This window comes from Hyposmocoma kahamanoa, unplaced genomic scaffold, assembly GCF_003589595.1.
Source record: "Hyposmocoma kahamanoa isolate Upper Pololo Valley unplaced genomic scaffold, ASM358959v1 202, whole genome shotgun sequence".
NCBI lineage: Eukaryota > Metazoa > Arthropoda > Insecta > Lepidoptera > Cosmopterigidae > Hyposmocoma > Hyposmocoma kahamanoa.
In genome coordinates this window covers 11677346-11702615 of record NW_020653726.1, presented here as the reverse complement: position 1 = coordinate 11702615, position 25270 = coordinate 11677346, and the positions used below count along the sequence as shown (strand labels likewise).

The 25270-nt window shown below is 36.1% G+C and overlaps 1 protein-coding gene across 1 annotated transcript in view; it reads left to right on the top strand.

The window, feature by feature from the left end:
• The first annotated feature begins 1398 nt into the window (after positions 1-1398).
• Positions 1399-25270, top strand: part of LOC113227180 — an 88203-nt gene continuing 64331 nt past the window's right edge. Inside the window, exon 1 of the mRNA XM_026460063.1 lies at positions 1399-1599. Coding sequence (XP_026315848.1) covers positions 1420-1599 — 180 coding nt within the window. The 5' untranslated portion in view covers positions 1399-1419. The remainder of the gene's footprint in view (positions 1600-25270) is intronic.

The window sequence follows — 25270 nt, the reverse complement described above, 5'->3', positions numbered from 1 at the left end:
AACCATCTAACAAAATAACTAATTACCTTATTACCTACTTTCCGTCACGTTTTGTATAGCCGGCAGGAATCTAGCCACCGCGTACCTGCCGCGACACGTTGGTTTTCTCCTCCACAATCCCGGGCGTGTTATTCCCTTAAATTGCGTGTCAGGGTAAATCCAACTTGTCCGGGTCAAATTTACTCTGGCTAGGTGTGGTGCCTATGTTCAATATTCAAGTGGATACACGCACATATATCGGCAGTCACTTTATTTCAGGCAGCATGTGTTTGTGTCCTTTTTATAAGCAATTAAAAGATTTGTAAGCAAAAAATCTTACTTCCCGAAATTCTCAAGCCAAGATCAGAGGTATGATGGTAATAATGAACAAAATAATGAATGAGTGAATGTTCACTTCAACACAAATTTACCAGCTCTAGTTCTACATAGGTACGGGTACATATTACAATCAGGCGTGCTATTATGACTAGATGCTGAACGATGACGTCTAGACTAATGTGACATTTAAACAAAAATCTTATTTAACATTACAATAATAATAATTAATTAATTAAAATTAAAACCTTATAAGATGTAGTAGCCGAAATAGGCAAACTACTACTTTAGGTAAACATTTATCGACTAGCCATTTGGCTAGTCTATAAATGTTTAAAGAACTAACACAATATTTTTTATTCCATTCACAAAATATTTTTGTCGACTCCGGTGGCCTTACGGTGTTCATTGTGGGTGAAGTCACGCATACTATGATTGTAGTGTATGCCATCGATACGACAAAAAGTTTCAGTAGCATTAGAGCTCCTTGTGAAAGAGTTCGTCCAAGGAAGTACTGCCATCTTACCTATTTCTGCCATCAAGCAGTAATGTCAGCATTATTGTGCTCTGGTTTTGAAGCGTAAGGGTATTTGTGAAATTACAGGCACATGGGTCTTGTCAACTTATGTCTTATGTCTGACGGGCGCAGTGGCAGTGCACCACAGATCTTTCCGATTTACAGCTTTGAGTGGCGCTACACCTGTTATGGACAGCCGTGTAGCTTATCATCAGGCGCACGACTTGTTCGTCCCGTCACTTAATAAAAAAAACATATTATTCGCAATAAGATCCATTCAGTATTTATTAATTTTCAAATAAAACAAGCTTGTCTAACATTTTGGCACGGAGCAAGAAATAAGGTTTACTTGCACAAACCGACGTCATTACGTAACTTACTTTACTTAGGTAAAATTCATAAGACGTCCATTTGCCATTTACTTAAAAAGTAACTTTTATGTTTCATAATACATAGCGTATGGTCCTTGAAAATGAAATAGGAATCCCATAAGTCCCTAAAGGTCTAAAGGGTCGTCCCTTAAGGAAAACAATGGTAGTTTATGGTTTTATTTATTTTCAGGATCGGCGTGTCTACGTGACGTACATATGGTGATACCGGAGGCTTCAGAACGAGGGTCTAGAGTCCTCATGATGTGTCTTTATGACTTGGAACAAGAAGTGTTGTACTCAGTAAAGTGGTATCGAGGTGATAGAGAGTTCTGCCGATATTCTCCAAGAGACGTGCCCCCGTTAAAGATTTTTCCTATTAGGGGAATCGATGTAGACGTAAGTATCTAATGATTTCTTAGTAATCTTAACAGCATCTAATTATTTTTTGACGGAACGAACAATCGTGCTTGCGTGGTAGTCGTATAGTCGTAGGTCTCAAATGGATTCATGTAAGCCATATTTCGATATGTGCAAAATTGTACCTTTACTCTGCCTGTACATTAAGGAGTTTGCTGGAATTGTCCAGAAACATTCGTCATATTTTGAAATCGCAAATAAAAGAAACCATAGAAATTTAAGACATGGGTATAGAATAATTTACTCGGGCAACCATACCTCAGCATTTTACCACAAAAGCTATAAAGTAATGTCGGCACGTACAACAGCATTTCGAATGATTTTAAAAGATTAGTGTACATGAAATTTAAAAATACTCTTGTGATATGGTTAAGTACTAAACTTTATTATAGTGTAGAAGAGTTATACGCGACAATAACAAATTTGATGACTAGCGATATGACATGTTTATTAATAATTGTTTTTTTTCTCATATTGTGATGTAATTTAATTTTATTCTGTGACATTTAAATAATATTATACACCTTAACTGGAAGACTATAGAGCACAAACCTATGTAATATTTTAAGACCTTATATAATTACCTATAGTTATGCAATAAATGCATTCTTATTCTTATATTACAAATTGTATATCAAAGTTTTAGAATAGACACGAGTATTTTATCTTAGAACGCACTTACCTTAAGATAATGAATGCTGTTTTAATAGACATCCAAATGATGCTTGCATAGGGATGTTACCCTTACTCCGTTTTTTTAAGACTTGCTCTTGCCCACTACCTAGTCCTGGAGCAAACGTAGGGTTTACGAACGAGCTCGCGCGGAAGATGTTTATTCATTCATTTATTTATAACATTCGCGAACAGAAATATACTAATAAATATTGACATTAATTAACAATCCAGAAATTACTCGAGTGTAATCCCAACAATAGGCAAATACGACCTTAAAGATACTCGGGTTGCATGTGCTTGAAAACAGAGTCGCAAGCATGGAATTTAATTCCTGGGCTGTATGCATAATAAAAAGATGACGAAATGTGTTAGTACTCTGAAGAGAATATCGAGTAGTGATAATATCCCGCTGTACATCTGTATGTTTGATGATAAAAGGAGGCTGGATGAGCTGATGAAGCTGCGCACACTCACCGAAATATATTCTGTAGATAAGTGACAGGCAACTTTGCGCTGGTGGGCTAAACTATAAAGTTTATATTTGAGCTTATCGTCGCCAATAAGACTCCTGGCTTTTGTGTTGAACCAAGTCAAAAGCCGTTCCCAGCTGGTTTATTTATGGTGGTGTAGTCGTGCGCCCAGTGGTAAATGATACGCCTACCACCCAATAACAATTGCTGCCACTCAGAAGTTCAAATCGCAAAGACAAGAGGGCAAGAGGGAAGATTGTAATTGGGCCTGTCATCCTGAGGCATAAATTTAACAAATTCAATGCACTTGGTAATTTCACCAGCATCTTTACCATTCAAAATCGGAACGCAGTAATACTCATAGTTACAATTTGATGATAGAAATAGTTATGGCGGTACTTCCTTGGATGAACACTTTACCTACGAGCTGTACTGCTATTAAAACGTTTACAGTCCACCCTTAAATCTTCTTTAGTAAATATTTACCATAATATACTACTCAACTAAGTCTAGGGAACAAACCAATTATATTAACTTTTTCACTATTTTTTTTAGAAAAACTACTGGCCTCTAAATTGTATAAATGAAACTGTATTAAATTTTGCATCGAAATTTAAAAATGTAAAATAAAAACGCAAAAACGTTTTGAAATTGGGAGGGAAAACTATGAGTGTAGCATAGCGCTCAGGTTTTAGTAATGTACGCAATTGACAGTTTATTATCATTAAACGGTTGTTTTTCTAGTATTAAACAATTTATCGTTGTTTTCGTAAACTTTTGTGATTTTAAACGTATATATATGACATCACGTCGTCATTTAGCTCGGGAAGAGATACTTGGGGCTGTGGGTATGTTGTTGGAATTTCTCGCAACCTCGCAACCAAGCATTTGCCGATTATTGGCACGCTAGATTATTGGCTTCAGGTGATGTATCCGAACGTCACTGAGAAAGATACAGTGGCACTACCCAGAGACATTTTTTGCAAAGTACTGAAAGAAAAAACGCCCCATACTACAGCTCCACAAGTGGTGTAAAGACTGCGGTCCCTGCACCAAGTGGTTGCTAGTGACCGTACTGCGAAAAGAAGATTACATAAACTCCATCTTCATACACGGAGACCGCTAAGAGTTCCAGCTCTACGTGGTGGAAATCGAGGTCCTTTATGGTGGGCACACATTTGCACTGGACTGAAACTCAGTCCAGTGCAAATGTGTGCTTTTTTAACGAGTCTTGTTTCAGTTTTCGTCCTGATTCAAGAAAAATGTCAGTTTGGCAAATTCCTGGCCGCACGAGTCGACTCCAGTATCCTCAGGAAGTTCATCCACACCAAGGTGGAACGATAATGGTGTGAGCTGAAATTCGCCTGGTTGGAAGAACTGATCTCGTTTGGTTACATGGCAACTTGAATGCGGAACGATACTGCGATGAAGTTATGCAACATGATAATCCCTCAACGACAACACCTCGGCTAAGATATCATGTTTATTGCTTCAATAATGCACGTGCACACACTGCAGGGCTAGTGATGAATGTGTTCCGTGAGTAACGATACCAGGTTGTCAGAGTGGCCTGCTCAGTCGGTCGATCTCAATTCCTTTATATCCTTTCTTCTGATTAAAATACACTGCTCGCTAAGTCTAGGAAACTAGGTTATGATAATATTTTGGACTGAAACTCAGTCCAGTGCAAATGTGTGCCCACCATAAAGGACCTCGATTTCCACCACGTAGAGCTGGAACTCTTAGCGGTCTCCGTGCATGGGAAGAGCATTCAATAATCTATCTCAAAACTTAAACACAGAAAAAGTGCCTTTTTTACTTTTTCTAGAGTATGGTATCTTATTCCACAGGCGACAATTGACAGCCTCATACTTAGTATGCTACGCCACGCCATTGTAACTGCCTCCGTGGCCGAACGGTTACCATGCCGGACTGCCACGCAGAGGTCCCAGGTTCGATTCCCGGGCTGGGAGAAATATTTGTATGGCCTACATTTATTTCTCTCGTGAGTTTGGGTGTAATTTGTGGTTGTCTATGTGTGTGTCCATGGCACCCGCGACACAGGGTTTCCCTAGTGCGGGGCTATGTTGAGTGTGAGCGTTATTATTATTATTATTATTATTGTGGAGCCGTTGCTAATGCCTTGGGAGGTCCAACTGACTATTAAAAAACTTATATAATATATATAAGTTTTATAATATAATAAATACTTATATAGTCCAAGAAAGCATTGATCTATTTCCTGAAGATAACGAACAGTAACCATTTTTGTCTTTCGAAATTTAATATTATTACTTTCTTTAATAAAAGTATACTTTTTTAACTTTATAAAAAACGTTTCTTTTTTACTTTGTCACAATTTGTTATTTTATTAAAAAAAAAAATTTTTCTTAACAATTCTTTTAATATTTTATTACCAAAATAAAAACGAAATAACGCTCTTTTGATATACAACATAATATGTAAGGGAACAGTATGTTAAATTTGTTAAAAATATTATCATAACCTAGTTTCCTAGACTTAGCGAGCAGTGTATTTTAATCAGAAGAAAGGATATAATTATATAGATCAAAGAGAAGGATTTAGACTGTATATTATATATACATAAGGTTGATAAATTTTTGCGAAAAAATTTCACAGGAAAAAATTAAACCTATGCTTATTTTTTTTTATAGTACGGAGATTGAAATATTAAACAAAAGGTCGTTATTATAACTACACGATGCAATATAGCCTTTGAGCTTTCGAGAATTGAACTAAATTTAAAGCGAGTTACCGGAGGAGAAGCGGGAAAATGAGTACTAGACATGAGTAAGGCTTACGATAGGGTAAACCATAATGTTCTGTTACACAATCTGTATATAAGTGGAATTCGTGGAGTGCCACATCAATGGTTTAGGTCATATTTAGAAAATCGCTCTCAAATTGTAGAAATCCAAAACACAAACCTTAACACAGGAGAAATTAAAACATACAGATCTTTTGAAATACTAGTGAATAGTTCCATCCCACAAGGCAGTGTTTTGGGATGTACACTCTTTTTAATCGACATAAATTCACTTCCAAATGTACTTAATAATCAATGTACAATCTTTGCTGATGATGTCTCAATTTTATTATCATGCCAAGACGAAAATGAGTTGAACTCTAAATTGGACCCTGTACTAAATAAGATCACAAATTGGCTCGACATACACAACTTGGAAATTAATATTGAAAAGACAAAACTAATGCAGTTCAAGCCCTATCAAAAAACCCCGTTAAATATTAATTATAAGTATAAAAACCAATCTCTACAAACAGTAACATCCACAACGCTGTTAGGTGTGGAAGTTGACACGAACCTTAGCTGGAAACCGCATGTTGAAAAGTTAGCAGCTAAACTTTCTTCTGCGACTTACGCACTGGGTCATTTAAAGAGGGTCACACACTTTAAAACAGCCCTGGCAGCATACCATGCGTACTGTCATGCCAGATTGAGCTACGGCATCATATTATGGGGAAATAGTACCGAAATCGACAAAATCTTTGTACTTCAAAAAAGATGTATACGCATCTTATTCAACCTTCAGCAAACAGACTCATGTAAGCCTATATTCATAGAAAACGGCATTCTTACTCTGACCTCAATATATATATTAGAATCATGTAAATTTGTTAGAAAGCACTCACATTTGTATTCCCCGATAAAGACAGTAAAACGAAATAATAGAACCCAAAATAAAATTAAAGTACCTTTTTCTAAATTAAAAACATGTACGGCTGCTTCACATTCCATGGTTATCAAAATATACAACGAAACACCGAATCATCTTAAAATTATACAGAATTATACAACATTTGTAAATCATCTAAAACAATTCCTTATAGAAAAAAGTTATTACAGTATTACTGAGTTCTTCAAAGACATAAATAAATAAAATACCTAAATTTTAGAATATTTTTAACGTTTCGGTTAATATATTGTAATGAATTTAGACATTCAAATGCAAATAAAGAATGGAATTTCGACAAAAAAAAATTGGACATGAAATAATAAAATTAACATTTAGAAGTTGACTTTAGCCTTTATATTTTTATTATCCAAATTATTATTCATTGACGACAACATTTTTCGATAAAATTGTTATGTGAATTAGAATTAATATAGTTAACAATAGTATAATGAAAAATTTTATGAATATAATGACAAAACGCTAATTATTAATATGTATATAAAATGTATATCATAAGTACTTTGCAACGCCCTTACAGGGTATCGCATGTAGTTCCTAACATAGTTCTAAGATGCTATAATAACACTACATGTAAAATGCAAATAAATAAATAAAATAAAATAAAATAAAAATTGTTTTGCTATAAATAATAGTCTTACAAAAAAATATACGATACACCTAAGGATATTGTTTAAAGAATATGCTAATTCATTACACGATAGGGTGTACTTCAGCCGATCATACAAAATCTTGAAAACAGGCTAAAATAAAAGTTTGAAACGAATTATTAAGGAATAAAATATCTAACTATCTAATCTATCTAATATTTGCATATTATTTTTATATGGATATTTTTCTCTTTAGGTACTACATAGGACCTACTAAATTGTTGTTTCAACTGAAATCCTGTAGTTATTAAATTCACATTTATCCCAAAATTTGCCAATTGCCCAGCGGATTAAAGACACGACGCCCCGCTAGTCACCATCGGGTGCTTGTCGACGTCGGATCTGTGTCAAAATTCATGTAGAGACTCGCATGTTCTTATTTTATATTAATTTTCAGCGCTCGGGTTGCGAGGGGCGGTCTCCCATACCTTACCTCCTAAAATGTAGGCTCGCGTTAAAATATTTCGCCTTAAACCACTCGACCGCAACAGATATCGACGAAGCAAGTCATTAAACGTCGACAAGCCAACTTTCATGAGTATTTGGCGTCAATTATTTTGATACACGGCACTATTATTCTGCTTATTTATTGTGAGGAGATAAAAAGAGTTTAGACTTAAAACCCTAAATCAAAACGTAAATATTAAAATTTCATTAGTGCTTAGAAAAGTAGGCCGATCTATACAATCTATGCTTAGGGTTTAGAAAAACATGTCTCTCATAGGTCCCAAAGTCTCAAGGAGGAGATTAGTGGAGCTCCTTGTAAAAGAGTTCGTCCAGGGATGTACTGGCACCTAACCTATTTCTACCGCCACGCAATAATGTGAGCGTAACTGCGCTCCGGTTTCTTTTTGAAGGTTTAAGGGTGCTGGTGAAATTACAGGCACATGGGATTTTTCAACTTATGTTTCAGGTTATGGACGTAGAGGCAGTGCACCTCCGATCTTTGTGATTTAAAGCTTCGAGTGGCAGTGCAACTGTTGTGAACAGGCGTGTCTTTTACCATCAGGCGCACGACTGATTGTTGTGATTAGTAACGTCGTGAACGAGTCCCTTGCAATTATAATACGTTTCGTTTTTTTTAACATTCCTATAGCCGCGCCAAATAGTGTAGCACATATACCTGCGCACGGTCTATGAGACCGAAAGTTCGAGGACCATTTTAGTACGTTGTTTAGTAAAATATCATCGTAAAATTAAGTTTAATATAAAAAAGGAAATGTGTAAAATTTAATCAAGCAAAGTTTTATACATAATATTTTTTTTATTAGAGATAAGGAGAGTTTATTAAAGTCATTAGTAAATTACAATATTCGTAAGAGCCACCAAAACTTGAACAAAAATATACTTTTTTATAATATCAAAAGAAAAAAAACTCGGAAATGTCAAAGAATAACATATACAATTTTAAAAACCATAAATTAAATAGCATGTTGCACACAAAAGTTTTTAATTATATATACCTTTCGAGTTCTTAGGTTTTCGCGATTGTTACACATAGGAAATGAAACTATTTTTCCGGATTTAAATCGCGTATATTTGTTTTTTCAAACAACTCGACGTTCGGTACCATGGTCACGGTTGACTGTCAACGCAATTTAAATCCGGAAAAATAGTTTCATTTCCTATATATATACCTTGCTCAAAAATACTTCTTACTGACATCGATGGAGCATTTTTAGTCCACTTTGTTTGACTATCTTTGCTTAGGTAATAGACTAGAAATTTCTCCTCACTTTCAGAATTATCTCCTGCTCTGTGTCATTTCTTACTTGCTTCACTTCTATATGAACCGATGAGTGTCTTTGAACACTATATTTTTGCCCTCATAGTTGGAATCAGAGTCATCCTCTTCCAAAAACCTTCTCGTGCGTTCCTCATACATGTAATAGGTAATACAATATAACCTAAAATAATTTGCAAATATAATCCATAATATTAACTCAATGATAATTAAAAACAATACGTAAATATAGGAATTACTAAAAATATTAATTACCTAAAACTGTTACACATATACCCGCGTCGGTCTATGGGACCGATCGATGTCGTGTACGGATATATGTGTGGAGTGCACGAATCATGCATCTAACAGTGAGTCCAAAGCTCTAACGTTTTCCGTTTAAAAAAACCAGGACAAACGATAATTGTCGGTATGAGAGACCAATGCACGGATATATGTAGGAAGGTTAATAAATTAATGTATGTATTCATTTCAGCAAATAACAATTCATTTCTAGATTTCATTCGCTTCATTTCTTATTTCAGTCAAGTTGAAACCGAGTCTGCGCAATTAAATAAAAAATCTTCTAAGAGATTTATTAATTGGTGTGTAATTATGGTAAGCCTTAGGGCTTTGTACTGATTTATTAGTAAATAGCGGTAACTGTTACAGTTTTTGCTGGGCATGCCATAATATTTTCAATACTCTTCACCCCCGTTTATCGCCTTGCTGTATCAGTGGATATATTAATGTCGTATCAAGTAAAGTGACCGCTAATACAAGAGTCGTAATGAAAATTGATACCTGGCACACTAAACTGTGTTGACTGAACTATTATTAAGCACCTTAGCACCTAACCAGTTATTTTAACGCCTATTTTAACCACTTGCATGTGATGCCTGCAAACCTATAATTATCAACACTATCGTTAATTCTGTAACTTACTACGATTACGAATAACGTAAAAGGGTGTCACGTGGATGATTTCAGAGTAAAAGGGTTAAAAAAATGTTAAAGGAGAAATGAAAAAAAAACCATCAAGCTGGACGCTAAAATATTAGAATTTTCAGTAGAATAGAGCAAAACTCAGAAAATATTGGAACTTATAACAATAAGCAATCTAATAATAACGTCGTCACTATGGTTACCTTTTCTATACTGGGACTTGAGTATCATTAGTACAATCAATTGTTATGGACAGGCATGTCGCTTACCACCAGGCGCACGACTTGTTCGTCTCGTTACTTGCTATCATAGGTATGTCGAACATCCAATTAGATTTGGATATACGACCTCATTACGTAACGGAGGTGTTTAATTTAAAACTTAGTGTGCGCATGTCATTATGTGTATTAGTATACGTATAGCTTGTCGTTATTTTTAACTGACTTTAAAATAAAAAGGAGGTTCTCAATTCGATTTTATTTCTTTTGTGTGTACGTTACGCGATTACTTCAACATATGTGAAAAGATTAAAATGATTCTTGTTTTTATTGGAAAGGGGGTGGGTACCACAGTCGTGGTCCTATTCGAATTTGAAAAAAATATTCCACATCTAAGGGTGGCAAATTAAGGGATGAATCCGGTTTATTGGATTTCCCCCACTTTCTGTTAACGTAAATAGATGTAATTTCATGTATCCAATATTACAAATGCGAATTCGCCGACACCTGACAGCATTCGGAGTCAACTTCCGCTTCGCCGCCTCTAAATGTTGGAATGACCTTCCACCACCAGCGAAGAGTTTTTTTTATAGTTTTATACGAAAGTGCAAAGAATATAGTGCAATATAAGTCGTCATGTTGCTGGTCCGTTGTGGAATAGTAATCCGTAGTTGTCTGGTAACAGTAATTTATGTGTACCCTTTGTCGTCTTGATTAGGTTTCTTTGTTTTTGCTTGATATGTTTGTATGGTGCAACTACATATTTTATCACTCGTAATCAGTAAATAAATAGTTACATTTAAGTTAAATTAACAGTGTTTCTTTTTTTGTAGACCTTTTGTTCAAATTTATGTTCCGACAATGTCCGACAGAGAGCACAGGCGGAGACTGAAAACAGCATTATGCTGAGGCTTCGTCCTCTTCATCAATATATTAAAAATAGAAATCAGAGTAGTTCATGGTTTATTATTACGTGTATCATGTGATTTTCTATATTTACGCGTGTGTATTTGACGAATAAACTTCTATTTAATTGCATTTCATTTCATTCCATACACTTTTGAGACCGCGACATAAGTACTCATCACATTACACACTTATACACACCATTTGTATTTTAGCAAATACTTTTAAGCTCCTTTCTTAAGGCTTGGCATCTCCCAAAATGTACCCGGGGAAACCTCCATTTTACCAACCATTTATATTCTGAGTAATTTAAACTACATAAAATGTCATTGAAACCTTTTGTTACCTTTTTTTGTCTCAATCTGCAACATACAATACACATTAACAAAGTTCTAACAGCCACCGGCAGCGTCTAATTCCGTGTGTCAGAATTCTCTATTTGCTTCTATTCTTTCGTTCGGAACAAGTTATCTATTCGGACAGTATCTTACTTCAAAGAAAGTACAAAGGCTCCTCCACCAAATAGTATATAAGTATTTTACGATCCAATATACTATTTACGACTTCTACGAGGCACTAAGCGTCTTGTTAGGCGTCGTTTTGTTTCGCCTGCCTTCAATTGAGATCCGTTCAGTAGATAACTTGATGCGGGATTGGATCCGTCCTTCCGCAGTTCGATTTCTCATTCAGATAAGCTTCGTTTCGGTCGTCTGTTTATTGTTACGGGATTACCAGAAGAGAAAATTTGCCTGGATATGATTTTCTGTGACCTTTTGGAATATCCTTTTGATACTGGTTTTTTTAGTAATTTTTTATTTATTTTTTTGTGACCGGGTGAACAAGTCGTGGTTCTTATGGTCGCTTACCGTATGTTTTTGTTGGATATGTGATACTATATCAGTCTATTAGATACCTGTTTCTGCCGTTGAAGTTAGAGCCAAAAGATTTAAGTGATACACAATCTTACATTCAGAAGCAGTAAAGTGTCCTTGTGAAAGAGTTCTTCCATGGAAGTATACTGCCATCTTACTTATTTCTGCCGCCAAGCGATAATGTGAGTATTGCGTTCCGATGTTGAAGGTAAAGGGTGCTAATGAAACTTTATGCCTCAGTGGTAGTGACGGGCGCAGTGGTAGTCACTTGGTATCGTTAAAAAAAGCACTTATGTGATCACATGTGGCTTTGTTACACCAGAAGTACAAAATGACTTCTTTTACCTTAATTTCACAACTAATTAATATAAAATTTAAATATTAATAGTTAGATAAATCAACAGACTTATCTATCTAGTTTTTATTGCGGAAACAGGAGACCTTAATCACGTAGCGTATGTCAATATTAATAAAGACTGAGCAACTCAACGCAGCACATTCATAATACTAGTATCGCATGTACGTTATTAGTTTGCAGAGTACGTGGGTTTCTTTGTATACAGAAAATAATGGGTTTTTTTTTGTCGTAATAATAATTAAATAGGTAGTGCTAAACAACCACACCTCTTAAGTGGAAATTCCCTGTACTATGAATACCAGAGCAAAAAATTGGATTCCGGGATACCAGCCTGAACACCCAGACCAGGACCAGTTTACATATCAAGCGACTGGACGAACAATACGTACGTCTGATAGTAACCGACATGCCTATCCGTGACAGTTGCAGTGCCACTCAGGGTTTAAAATCGCAATGATCTGCGGAGCACTGCTCCTACGCTCGTCACCCTGAGACATAAGTTGACAAATACCATATGCCTGTAATTTCACCAGCACCCTCATTTTCCAAAACCGGAAACCAGTAATGCTGACATTACTGCTTGACGGCAGGAACAGGTAAAGTGGCAGTACTTCTCTGCACGAATTATTTCACAAGGAACTCTACTGCTACTAAAAACGTCCTCATCTATCACCCACAACGCCACCTGCGATCGTCATGATTTATGTCTTAATTTAATATCAAAGAATAAAGTGATCGTCATTGTATAATATAATAATAATAACAACAAGAACGCAAAATAAAATGTCAAATACGCAATTCTTTAATGTGTCAAAAACAAACGTAAAAGATAAAACGTAAGAGATATCTAATAATCTTTGACAGTTAAATTCTATATCAATTAAAACGATTTTTTAATGGGTGTACAACTTTTTGTCGTTTGTGGCAATTTTTAGGTGTGCAGGTGCTAGCACATTGCTCCAAATCGTTTTAAAATTTAACATGAATGTCTTTTAATAGTTACGCAGGGTGAAAATTCCGCGTGCCTAACTTGTATGATTTTGGAAAAAAAACTTATTTTAAAGCTCGTCGATTTTTATATTCAAAAAGCAGGAAAAAATAATAAATAATATAATATTATAAATAATCAATAATACAAAGATCGAACAATAAGAAAAATTCCTGCGATCCTGCTGGATTCAAACCAACGCCTTTCAGCAATCCGTGCTAGATTGCTGCTTGAAGGCGCTGATTGAATGTCATCGTAGTAAAATAACAGAATATCATTTTCGAATTTTACAATAATTTCAAATTTTATTACTGAAATTGTATTATTTGTAATAAGAATTCATAGCATCAGTCTGTAATTTTTTTTGTTTCAACAAAATTTGTAAAAAAAAAATCTCGCATATCGCAGATACGGCTTGAACTAAATATTTTTTTTGAAAAATGTTCAATGTAAGTACATTAAAAAAATATTTTTGGGTACATAAAAATTATTTATTAACGCGAAATAACAAAAAGACTTGGTCGCATCTGTGAAAAACGCAAAATAAATCGTGTTTTAAATTCCTGCTAACATCATGTTAATAAATATTTTGAAGTATTATTTTTTAGTCAAATCGAAGAATTTTACGTAAGTTTTCTCCAAAATAATATGATAAAATTTTCACACGGGAGTAAACATCCTACATTTAGACTATATATTCTAAAAACAAAAGAAACGACGCGACACTGCACCGCATTGCTCGTGTGGCTCTTGATGCGTTGAAATCCGCGATTGAGCCGCGCGCCGCAAACGACGCAACGCACCGGCATGGCAACGCCTGTGTGGCACCACTCTTACATATAGTACAATACAGCGTTACAACGCTACGTCTTCGTGACGCCGACCCAATATAAAATTAGAATGTACTTAGTATTATTCACACTTCTACTCCAGATGAGACAATAAACGTCACGTGGCTAGTGGTGTAGGGTTCGCATCGCGTACGCGTAGGCGACTACAAATGTACACTTTTTTTACGTAATTTATGGTGCCACAACGCAATATTTTAATGATACTAAAAAACGGCTATTTAATTTTTTCACCTAATGTTAAAGATTCGACGGCGATTGTAAATTCACCTTTATAAAAACTCTCATATCGTAGCTCAAGTACCCGTACTTAGAAACAGATTATTAAATAGATGAGGTATGAATATGATATCTTCTTAGCACATTACGGCAAAAACGTTTTCACTCTGCACGTTTTGAATCAAACTTCACTTTTTTATACACGTGTAATAATAATGTTAATAATCTCTTTATTTTCTCTCAACATACAAGGTAAATTATGCAAATCCTGACTGACTAGTGAGTTTATTTGCCCTTATTTGGGAGAGACTGGTGCCTGAGATAGGCATAAAATGCCTGTATTACAGGTCACCAGGTCCCTCTTCCGCGAAATGTTTTACAATTAGGTTAAGCTCAGTTTTACATAAATTAGGTCGGTACAGTAAATCAACAGCAAACAGTAAAAAAAGGATTAAATTACTTATTATCTGACTACTCACTTTATAATTTGCTAAATTAAATTAAATTACTAAAATTTTTAGGAGAGAATGAAAATTAAGATACAGTTCATAAAAAAAAGTAAATAAATTTGTATGTGCGGTTGTGTAAAAGAGAAGTTTCTGAATGTATATAATAATAATAATATCTTTATTGCAAAACACAAAAATAGATACAGAGTTGTGACTAGCTAACACAAAGAAAGGTGGTTTACATTTAATTTTGGTACATTCATAAATTTCTTACATAATCAGTGGTTTACATTTCATTTTGGTACATTCATAAATTTCTTGCATAATCCAGTATAGTTCTAATTTTTTATAAACAAGAAAAAAACAGCCAAATTCAGTACCAACAAAGAACAAAAACACTGAAAAAAGTTTTATTTTATAAACAGGATAAGATGCATTAATGTTAAAATTAAAATAAAGTCACAAAAGCAAGGACGGCATATAGTTACAACTGCGTGCGACAAGACCCGTAAAGTGTGGCTCAGGTAATCGCACAACAGAGTCCTTCAAACGTTGCGATTTTATTCAACGTTTTGAGAACCCTGAACCATTATCGATTTTAGTACTAAGGTTCTCCTCAAAACGCAATTAGACGTCATATAATGTTTAAAAGTAATACACTAGGGAATCAAATATAAACGAGACTTTTGTACGCACAATATTAAGACTCCCACTTTCAGAGGGGTTGGGTGAGGAAAGAAAGTGTGGGAAAGCGTGGAGGGGCGCTGCTCATATTTTCTGTCATTTTCGCCATCAAAGTGGCAGTGTCTGAGTAACAGGTACCAGTACAGGTACTTTGTCATAACTAACGCATTTGCATTTGTTATTTTATTTATTTTCAGGGTACAAAAGACCCATAAACACGTACCTTATAGACTAACATACATAATAATACAATAAAAATTATTTATTTATTTACACGTATTAACCGTGACGTGTGACGCAACGCGGGTGTCCGACAGCCATCCTCGGAAACGACTTTGACACTTCGGCCAAAAGTCCTTCTTCATGCCGGCCGACAGATGTGGAGTAGGTACTCTCACCACAAATGAATTAAAATTCACTTTGTGGCGGGACTCCAACTGCTCGACCCTCAGAGCAACTTTGGCTTTCACCCGTATCCACTCCACGATATAGAATTTTTGGAGTAATGAAGTCGGGGCGGTGCCACTAAGGTTATGGCTAGTGTACTTCTTTTACTTTTTCACCTTTTTGAAGCCGTCCTCGTCGCACGGGTCTAGTCCTCCCGGTAGTACTAACGACACAGCTCCAGAGATAAGTTTCGTTTTGAGAATGAGAATTCGAGATATATAACTTTCCAGATATTGGCACCTACAGCTTTTTTTTCCTTTGAGAAGTATCAATTACGCTGAATTTGCTTAATAATTTAATTTTGTTAGCGACATTAACCTATGTTTTTAAACGCTTACATCTACTTTGTTTTGCGGATGACATGAAAATATTTACCCATGTGAAGACACGAGATGAAGCGGTGACCTTGCAGTCTGATTTGGATAGGCTTGAAGCGTACTATGAGGCTAATGATCTGGATCGTAATCCATCAATGTGGTATTTGGTTACTTCAAACGCAACTCTAAGTCATTTAATTATTCTCTCGAAGATGTGGTATTACAAAACCAATATACTGTACGAGATCTAGGAGTACTACATGACTCTAAATTACTATATTGATTGATACATAGGGCGCACTACAAATTTCCGGAACTGGCCACTTACGTAAAAAGTATGTAAAAATAAGTAAATAAATAACGCACACACTTAACATAGCCCCGAATTAGGGAAACCCTGTGTCGCGAGTGCCATGGACACACATATAGACAACCACAAATTACACCCAAACTCACTAGAGAAATAAATGTAGGCCATACAAATATATCTCCCGGCCCGGGAATCGAACCTGGGGCCACGCGGCAGTCCGGCGTGGTAACCGTTCGACCACGGAGGCAGCTTAAAAAGTAATTACAACATTTGAAAATGGAACTCTTTGCCTGTAGAATACAGTTTGTTTCATCTGTCACTTGTTTTGCATTGTGGCGTCATTTTAGAATTGGTTGCCTACATCACCATGGATTTAACTCTAAAATTTTCGTAGTATGATTTTCTACGACTTTAAATGCAATTTAACAGCTCAGCGAAGCTAAGTTCGGCTTCAAACTGCTTTTGGCGATGAAGCACCGTACAAGACGACTATTCATAGCTGGTTTTTAGAATTCAAGCGCGGTCGTATGAATCTCAGTGACGAATTTCGTGATGATCGCCCGTCCACTGCTGTGAACAACAAAAACATCGATGCTGTGCGCCGTATGATCAAAACAGACAGGCATGTGACATACCATGAGATTCGGGCATCTTTAGGCATATACATGAGTCAAATACAATCAATACTACACAAACATTTGGGTGTGAAAAAGCTGTGCTCTCGGTGGATCCCACACAATTTGACTGAGGCTCAAAAAACGGATCGCGTCACTTGGTGCAATGCCATGCTTACCAGATCCAACGGAGGGGCGTTAAATTTGGTGTGAGATATAGTAACAGGTGACGAAACATGGATTTATAGTTACGATCCCAAGACAAAGCAGCAATCGAGCGTATAGGTCTTTCGAGATGAGCCGAAACCAACCAAAGTGGCGCGCGTGCGAAGTGCCTGTAAGCGGATGATTCCTTCTGTTTTTAATAAAACTGGACACGTGGCTGCTGTTGCTTTGGAGAATCGTTGTACCGTGAATAGTGATTCGTACAAGACAATTGGTTTGCTGGAAGCTATTGACAAGCTATTGAATTTTCCTAAAATGTACAAATAAATAAATAAACTCCGTAAAAATAACCATAAACACCGTATCATCTTGCACCACTATAATGCCAGTCATCCCACGGCCAGACAGACAAATGAATTTTTGAAGGTGAACAACGTTAACCTTATGAGCCATCCCGCGTACAGTCTCGACCTGGCATCTTGTGTCTTTTATTTATTTCCAAAAAATAAGAACTAGTTACGCGGTCAACGATTTTCATCATCGAAAGAGGCTGTCGAAGAGTATGAATAATATGTTTCAGAGATTTTCACGAAGGAGTGGCATAAATGTTTTCAAAATTGGTTCATTCGTATGAAAAAGTGCATTAACGCTAACGGAGAATATTTTGAGAAACAATAAATTCATATCTGAACTTTTATAGTCTTTTTTCTTATTCATTCCGGAAACTTATAGTATGCCCCACGTAGTATAGCATCTAAGACCTCTAGGTTACTGGATTTTATTATGCACTGTGCCAAAGATTGTGCACTGGTGAAAACTATAAAAATACTGTATTGCTCATTTGTCCGCAGCATTTTAGCTTAATTTGGAATCAATGTTATCACATTTATATCTCGCGCGGCTTGAAAATATACAAAAAAGAAGTATATTCGTTTTCTGTGCTATCGTGCAAAGGACTGTTACAATCCTGCCAATTATTTCAATCTCTGTAAGAAGCTTCGTCTCTTACCACTTGAAATGCGTTGTGATAATAGTGATCTATTTTCTATACTATTATCCGGAATTATTATCACAAATATACTTAGAGTTCCCTGTAAATCTTCAAGAAACAATTTCATTTATAATTCTACCCGGGGGTAGAATTACAAATGAAATGGGGGCCCGGGGGCCGTACTAATTATAGGCAAAATTAGTATATGTGGCGCGCATGCTATAATTTTAACATTCCACGTACTTTCTTTGATCTGGATCTTTTCAATACGAGAATGATTTCGGCGAGGAAAGCACTAAGTGGGCTGGTCTTTGACTCAGTGAGGCTTGCAACTGCAATTGTATTTTCATGTTTTACATTATGTTTTATGCGATAGGTTAGTTAAATTGTGCATCCTTATTATATTTATATTTGTGAGGATCTGTAATTAGCTCTCAGTTGTTACTATTATCATATCAATTAGTTTTAAGCTGTTGGTCTTTCTTTAAGGTAAATAAATCAAAATTAAAAAAAACTGAAACTAAATATGATATGAAAAAACCACTTATAGGACTTAGTACGCCGCCTCCATAAAGCTATTAAATCCACATTTAGCTCTCAAATTCGAGTGACAAAACGTCATTTTAAAATTTTATCACAATAGCTAACGAGTGCCGCGACCAATGCCTGCAAAAGATTAACACAGTGCCAAATATTGTTGCACTAGAAATAATAAAAACAAACAAACTGTAAAATATAAAAATCATTGGAAAAAGATGAGACCATTTTTAATATAGTTCAATACATGAAAGTAATTAGAAATACGTAAATAATAACTAATACAATGTAAAGTAAAATGTATAAAAACAGAAACTACAAAAACCCGATTTTTTTGTTAAATCGTTTTCGCGGCGATGATTAAACGACAAAGTTAACTATGTACGCAATTTCATAACGTTGTCCTTGTTCTTCAAAATGTATAACAATAGTTCATTACCGAATAAGCAAACGTAGCTTTATCCACTGGAATACATATTGCCACGGGGAGGTGTTTTTAAATAAAAATGTAAGTACACATTTGACCCCCGTCTCATCTGGTGGAAAGTGACGATGACGACGATGGAGCATGCACACTTAAATAATGCCTATTCCTAAAGGTCCAAGTTATAACGTTCAGGGAACAAGCCTGCAGGCAGAGAATTCCACTCCATAGCCGTTCGCCATATAAATGTGGAAGCGTAACGCTTCGTGTGAATCTTTAGAATATCCATAACTTAGGGGTGGAACCCAAGCTTACGTCTAGTCCCCTGGTGAAGGAGTGTGGAAGGCGGAATTAAATCGTGTAATTCCATCGCACACTCTCCATGATATATATTGTAGAATAACGATAAGTTGGCAACTTACGGTGGTGTTCAAGGCTCTGCCGTTTGGCCTCTACTAATTCAGAGTCATCTGGAAGCCTCTTAATAATCAAAATGAAAGTTTCCTTTATACGAGTATGTGATTCACCCCAATACCGCAAAGTCGTAGGTTTATGAAACGTTAAGATGGCGAAAACTCTGGGGTTGCATTTCGCAGTTTACAAAATATTTCCAACGATTTCGGTCGTATCCTCTCAACAAGACTCTTTGTCTGAAAACTTTGTGTACTTTACCGTCAAAAAGTTTTGGAAAACAGTTTACTTGAGGTACGATTGCCTGAAAACAAACAAAGAACTACCGAAGAAAACTAATATACGTTTGCCTGGAACATAGAACAGTACGCAGTCATTCATTTCTTGAGTTTGCGAAACGAATTTGTCAATAAGTAATAATGTACTTATTTTTAAGTTTTGGCTTACAGCAAAAATACATATAGCTAAAGAAAAGATAAAGATATTACAAGGTATGAACCCTTTTTTTTTAACGGGGGAAATGCTTTATACCCCCGGCGCACCCTCTTGGCCGGGTATTGTGGGCGCCGTGGGATCCCGCCGATTCACCATTACGACGCACCCGGCCACCTTAAACATAAACAGAGGAGGATCGGACGCTTAACCCATCCCCCAGACTGGTGAGACCTTGCAATGCGGGCAATGGATCACCGTCTCTTGTCCGCTGGCCTCACTAGGGAATTAGGCGAGCAGCGAACTGCGTTCCCCGTCTCCCCCGCCGCCTGTACCGGTGCGGGTTCGCGTCAACTGCGTCTTCGCATACTCGCTCCGCGGCCTCCTTTAGCAAGGTGACCTCGCAAAAGAAGGCCACCTCGCAGGATTCCTCAATACCATGCTTGGTAGCGAGAGATTCTCCCCTATAATCGCAAATAGAGTGCGGCGTTGCGCACTCCAGCGATTGCACGCGTCTAAGTAGTGCTGCGCCGTGTCGTCCGCATCGCCGCACTCGTAGCAGAACTGACGTCTCTGTGCAGGTAGTGCGCGGACAGTACCTGCACAAGCCGTTATGTTAGGAGCCCGTGTCTCCAATCGACCCATTGGTCTAGAACTGGGCGAATCGCCTCTAATGATGCGAACACTGTAGGGCGAATCCGCCAGACTCGTTTACCAACAGTCGCGCATTCGTTGCGCCACCATCCGTCGCTATGATCCCTGACTCTCAACGCATGATGAGCTGTGGCATATAAGGCAGTTTTCTTCCATGTGTCAATTAAGTAATCTTACTCTAAACAGTCAAACTCTAAAGCTTACTATCATAAAGACAATGACAAAATTAAACTGGTCTGGTAATCGCACTCGTGTCAAAATATAATAAACAGCTTTTATGTGTAATTCTATACATGATAAAAAATAATTTATTTTCATGGGGTCAGCAATAACGAATCAACATTTTATACCGGGTAATTAAATTTATGTTGCCAATTAAAAATATTTTTTTGCTTATGTTATTTGTTACGCCAGCTCAAGAGCTACATAAGCAAAAAAATGTATTGTAAATAAAAAGTAAAAAAAAAAAAAGTAATGTAATGTAAAACTTTTCCATAACAAGTTATCTGTTAATCCTTAAATAATATTCTATAAACACAGTAAACAAAGAAGAAAACATTGGGAAAAAGTATTCCAAATTAACGTTCAAACAAAGCTATGGCTACGGAATTATTTAGGTCTACGACGCCGCTATAACTTTATAGTACCGTTCTTAATTAATTTAAAAGTAGTGACGAAATGGCCAAGATTTGTACGTTGTTCGCGACTAAAAGTGTAAAATTGAAATTCATATTCCAACTTTCTAACTAAGATTTTATGCCGAAAATCAAGATAATCTGTTAATCAATTGCTATTACTTAAACACGAACATAGTACGAAAGTATGGTTTCACGTTTTTAAATATAATAATAATATTGATTAAATTTTAAATGTAATAAAAAGAATAAAATGAAGTATAAATCACGATTTTGCGTGATGTCTGACTTCCAAACTAATATCATAGATACAGTTATCTTGGAACTCAGATTCTTTCCAATAAGCACAATCACATGAGATTTTCTATTGTAGTACAACTTAAAGTAAGAAATAAAGGTATGATAATAATAACTAGAGATGAAACGGATAGTGATTTGGCCGGATACCGGATATCCGGCGAGCACCTAGGGCGCGGCCGCCGGATATCTGACCCACTGCCGTAAACATATCACGACCAGTTAACAGCGCGCATCGCCGTGACTGATTGATTAGTGAATGATTGCACTTTCACATTGACGATTTGATTTGTTATGGTCACTTGATTTTTATAAAAACGAATTATTTATTCGATAATACATAACAGAAAAATGTTAACAGTAAAAAAAATCGCAAACTCGGCAATATTTTAATGTCAGTGCTGTTGTTTGTTATGCCGAATGCAAATTTCTTGCGGTAGAGAAGGAAAATATACAATTACACATTCTTTGGCTGTATTAAAACTTCCAGGTCTTATAAGTATAAGCCTAGCACTTGATACGTTTTGTTTCAATTTCATTAATTTGTGATCTAATTCTAAGCATTGATACCAGATTTGCCAAAAAAAAGTTTAATCTACAAACAAGTTTCATCATAGTTGTATTCACACATTGTATTTGATTATTATATGTAGCCAGTTCAAATCGATTGTGATCGCGATCCTTTCATTTGGCCGTCTGGCAATAACAAGTAGTACTTAAAATTTAACAAAGTTTGCAAGAGTTTATAGTGAGAAACTATCCTCAGAAGCTGGTCTCGTCTATGAAAAACTTTTGTCACTTAATGCAGAACAACCTCATCCACCATAATTTGCCTTTATTGAAATTTAAGTACTAAATTTAGAGATAACATTATCTAACTTCATAGTTCTTTCAGTTGCTGTTTATTCTATACTATAATCTTTAATCAATAAATCAATTTATTTGGTGTACTGATTATGATTTTTTCTCAGTTTTAAACATCCGATATCTAACCGGATATTGTTCTACTATCCGGTATCCGGCCAGATAGTAAAAATAGTTTGGATAGGTCGGATACCGGATAGTTACCGGATATCCGTTTCATCTCTAATAATAACCAACAACAAAACTAAATAATTAAAAAGATAGTACAACAAAGAAAATAAACAAAGATTGGCCTTTAAGCGTGGAGTGAAGTATTTTCCGATTGTGTTTATGTGCGTGCGTGCGTGCGTGTGTGTGTGCGTGCGTGCGTGCGTGCGTAATTAATTTAATGTAATATAATTAATTTTCTTTAGAACAAAGTATGCTTTACTTAATATTCTAATTTATGAGTAGTGTATTGAGGGCATATGTGTATATATGTATTTCTACAAAACACATTACTAGCTAAAACGTCAGTAAACATGAAGTGAACATATTAAACTGTTAATCTGCCGCGCGCACCAGTGTTAATTTACACGAGAAATTAAACCGAATGTTTCAGAGACCATAAATAATGAATTAATCATATTTATTATGAAAAACTTTGTTACCATTTCGGTACCAACTCGATAGACACTTGATAGAAGAATATTCTGAAAAATATTATCAACAGTATAAGCATTGAGTTATTATTCAAATAGCAGCCACTATAAGTTTTACTATACAAAAAATAATAATTAGAAAGGGTACACTGAATAAATAGAAATTAGAAATTTAGCAAAACTCTGATGCAGAATACTGCCCTCGTAACGAAAAAAAGCACAACTATGCATACTTTATACGACAGTTGTGCCCTTTTTCGTTCCGAGGGCAGAATATATGGGTAATCATGAAAGTAGTAACGTTTGCTAAGAATTGAAAAATAATTCTGAAGTTTGGGATTGGTTACAACTTGACTTGAAAAACTAATAAATACATTGGGACACGCTCGGATGTGCATCTTAATTTTATTATAATTTTAGAAACTCTAAGTACCAATGTGAGCGATAATCTCGTTTCTGTCAAACAATTCACAATCAGTCAACTGTGGCCGTTTAAACCGTGTTAGCCTAATGGTTGGACCTACCACCTCTGCAAAGGCTGTGTGTTCGAATCCGGTCGCACCTCTGAGTTTCTCGGAATTTATATGCGATTTAATTAAGGGAAAACATCGGGACGAAACTAGTACGTCGAAGAAGGTTCACAACCCTCGGGAAACGCTGTAAAATCCCCAACCCGCACTGGACCAGCATGGTGGACTACGGCCTAAACCCTCACTTGAGAGGAGACCTGTGCCCAGTGGGACGCAATTTATAGTGGCACACGCCGACTTTTAGCAGCGATGCAATCGCGCGTTTGTGTCAGTGCAGTCGCGAACTTGCATCGCGTTTGGATCGCTAAAGGTAGACTATTAGCGACTGCATCGCTATCGCATCGCGTTTGCATCGCTGCTAAAAACCGCCATGTGTAACAAAAAATGTCTCATTTCCAATGTATAGGAATCGTGAAAAACCAAGAACTCAATTTACAATTTTGCACCACATAAAAGTATGACACCCTTTGCATTTTATTAGTAGCCATTCATTTAACTCTTATGCGAATCGCCCACTAAAATTTTATGACACGTTCGTAACAAGAGTTAATTACGAGGGTGTTGTGTTGAAACGAGTTGGTACATACTTCGCAGTGAACGTCTGGTGTAATAAATCTTTCAGTCCATTTTTCGTTAACAGTATGATAATTTGCACGTGTGATGAGCCACCATAAGCATTGTATTAGCATTTTATTAATACATTGTGTATTAAGGGCGGTAAAAAATAAATTCTATGAGAAGTCCGAAGCCAAAGGCAGAGTGCTTCAATGTCTCAATTTTCGAATTTTTACCACCTGTGTGTTACATACGTGGGGCGCACTATAAGTTTCTGGAATGAGTAAGAAAAAAATACTATAAATGGTCAGAAATGAATTTATTGTTTCTCAAAATAGTCTCCGTTAGCGTTAATGCACTTTTTCATACGAATGAACCAAAGTTGAGAACATTTATGCCACTCTATCGTGACAATCTCTGAAACATATTTTTCAACCCTGGGCAACAGTCGGCGAGTATGTTACGTCGGTAACATACTTGCCGACGGTTGCCCAGGGTACGCCAGACATGGTTAAAGACATGCCCTTTTTGCGCACTCCACTAACAACTAGCTCCAATGAGTTTAGAACAAATTTATTGCTTTGCTGTTGTTAAATTATTGAAACTCCAGAACTATGACTTATTCTTCCGAAAGCATTGCTAGAAAATTTGATTGGATTAAACCCACTGGGGAAGAAACTGGTGATTTCTAATTCTATGATTGTTATAAAATTGTATAATATATACCAGTAAAGAAAGCAACATGATATGTTACTTGAATTAAAAGGAGAATCAGATAAAATGCATCAGTGCAGTATAAATAATACACAAAGTTTATTTTACGAAGTACGCTATTAAGTTTTCTGTAATACTTACACGCTGTCTAAGCAACCTTGGACTCTACGATAGAAACAGATTACTATCTGTTGGGAATCATCTTGTGTGTTTAAAAATAAGTTTTGACGTTTGCTCAAATTTAAAAGTAGATAAAACGGCAAATCCAACCCATGGCGTAATAAGGCCCCATCTGCATAATGACAACTTTTCAGGAAATAGGCTTAAAGATTCTTCGAACAAAATTAGTCTGTCACTTTTTATGCTTAAATAT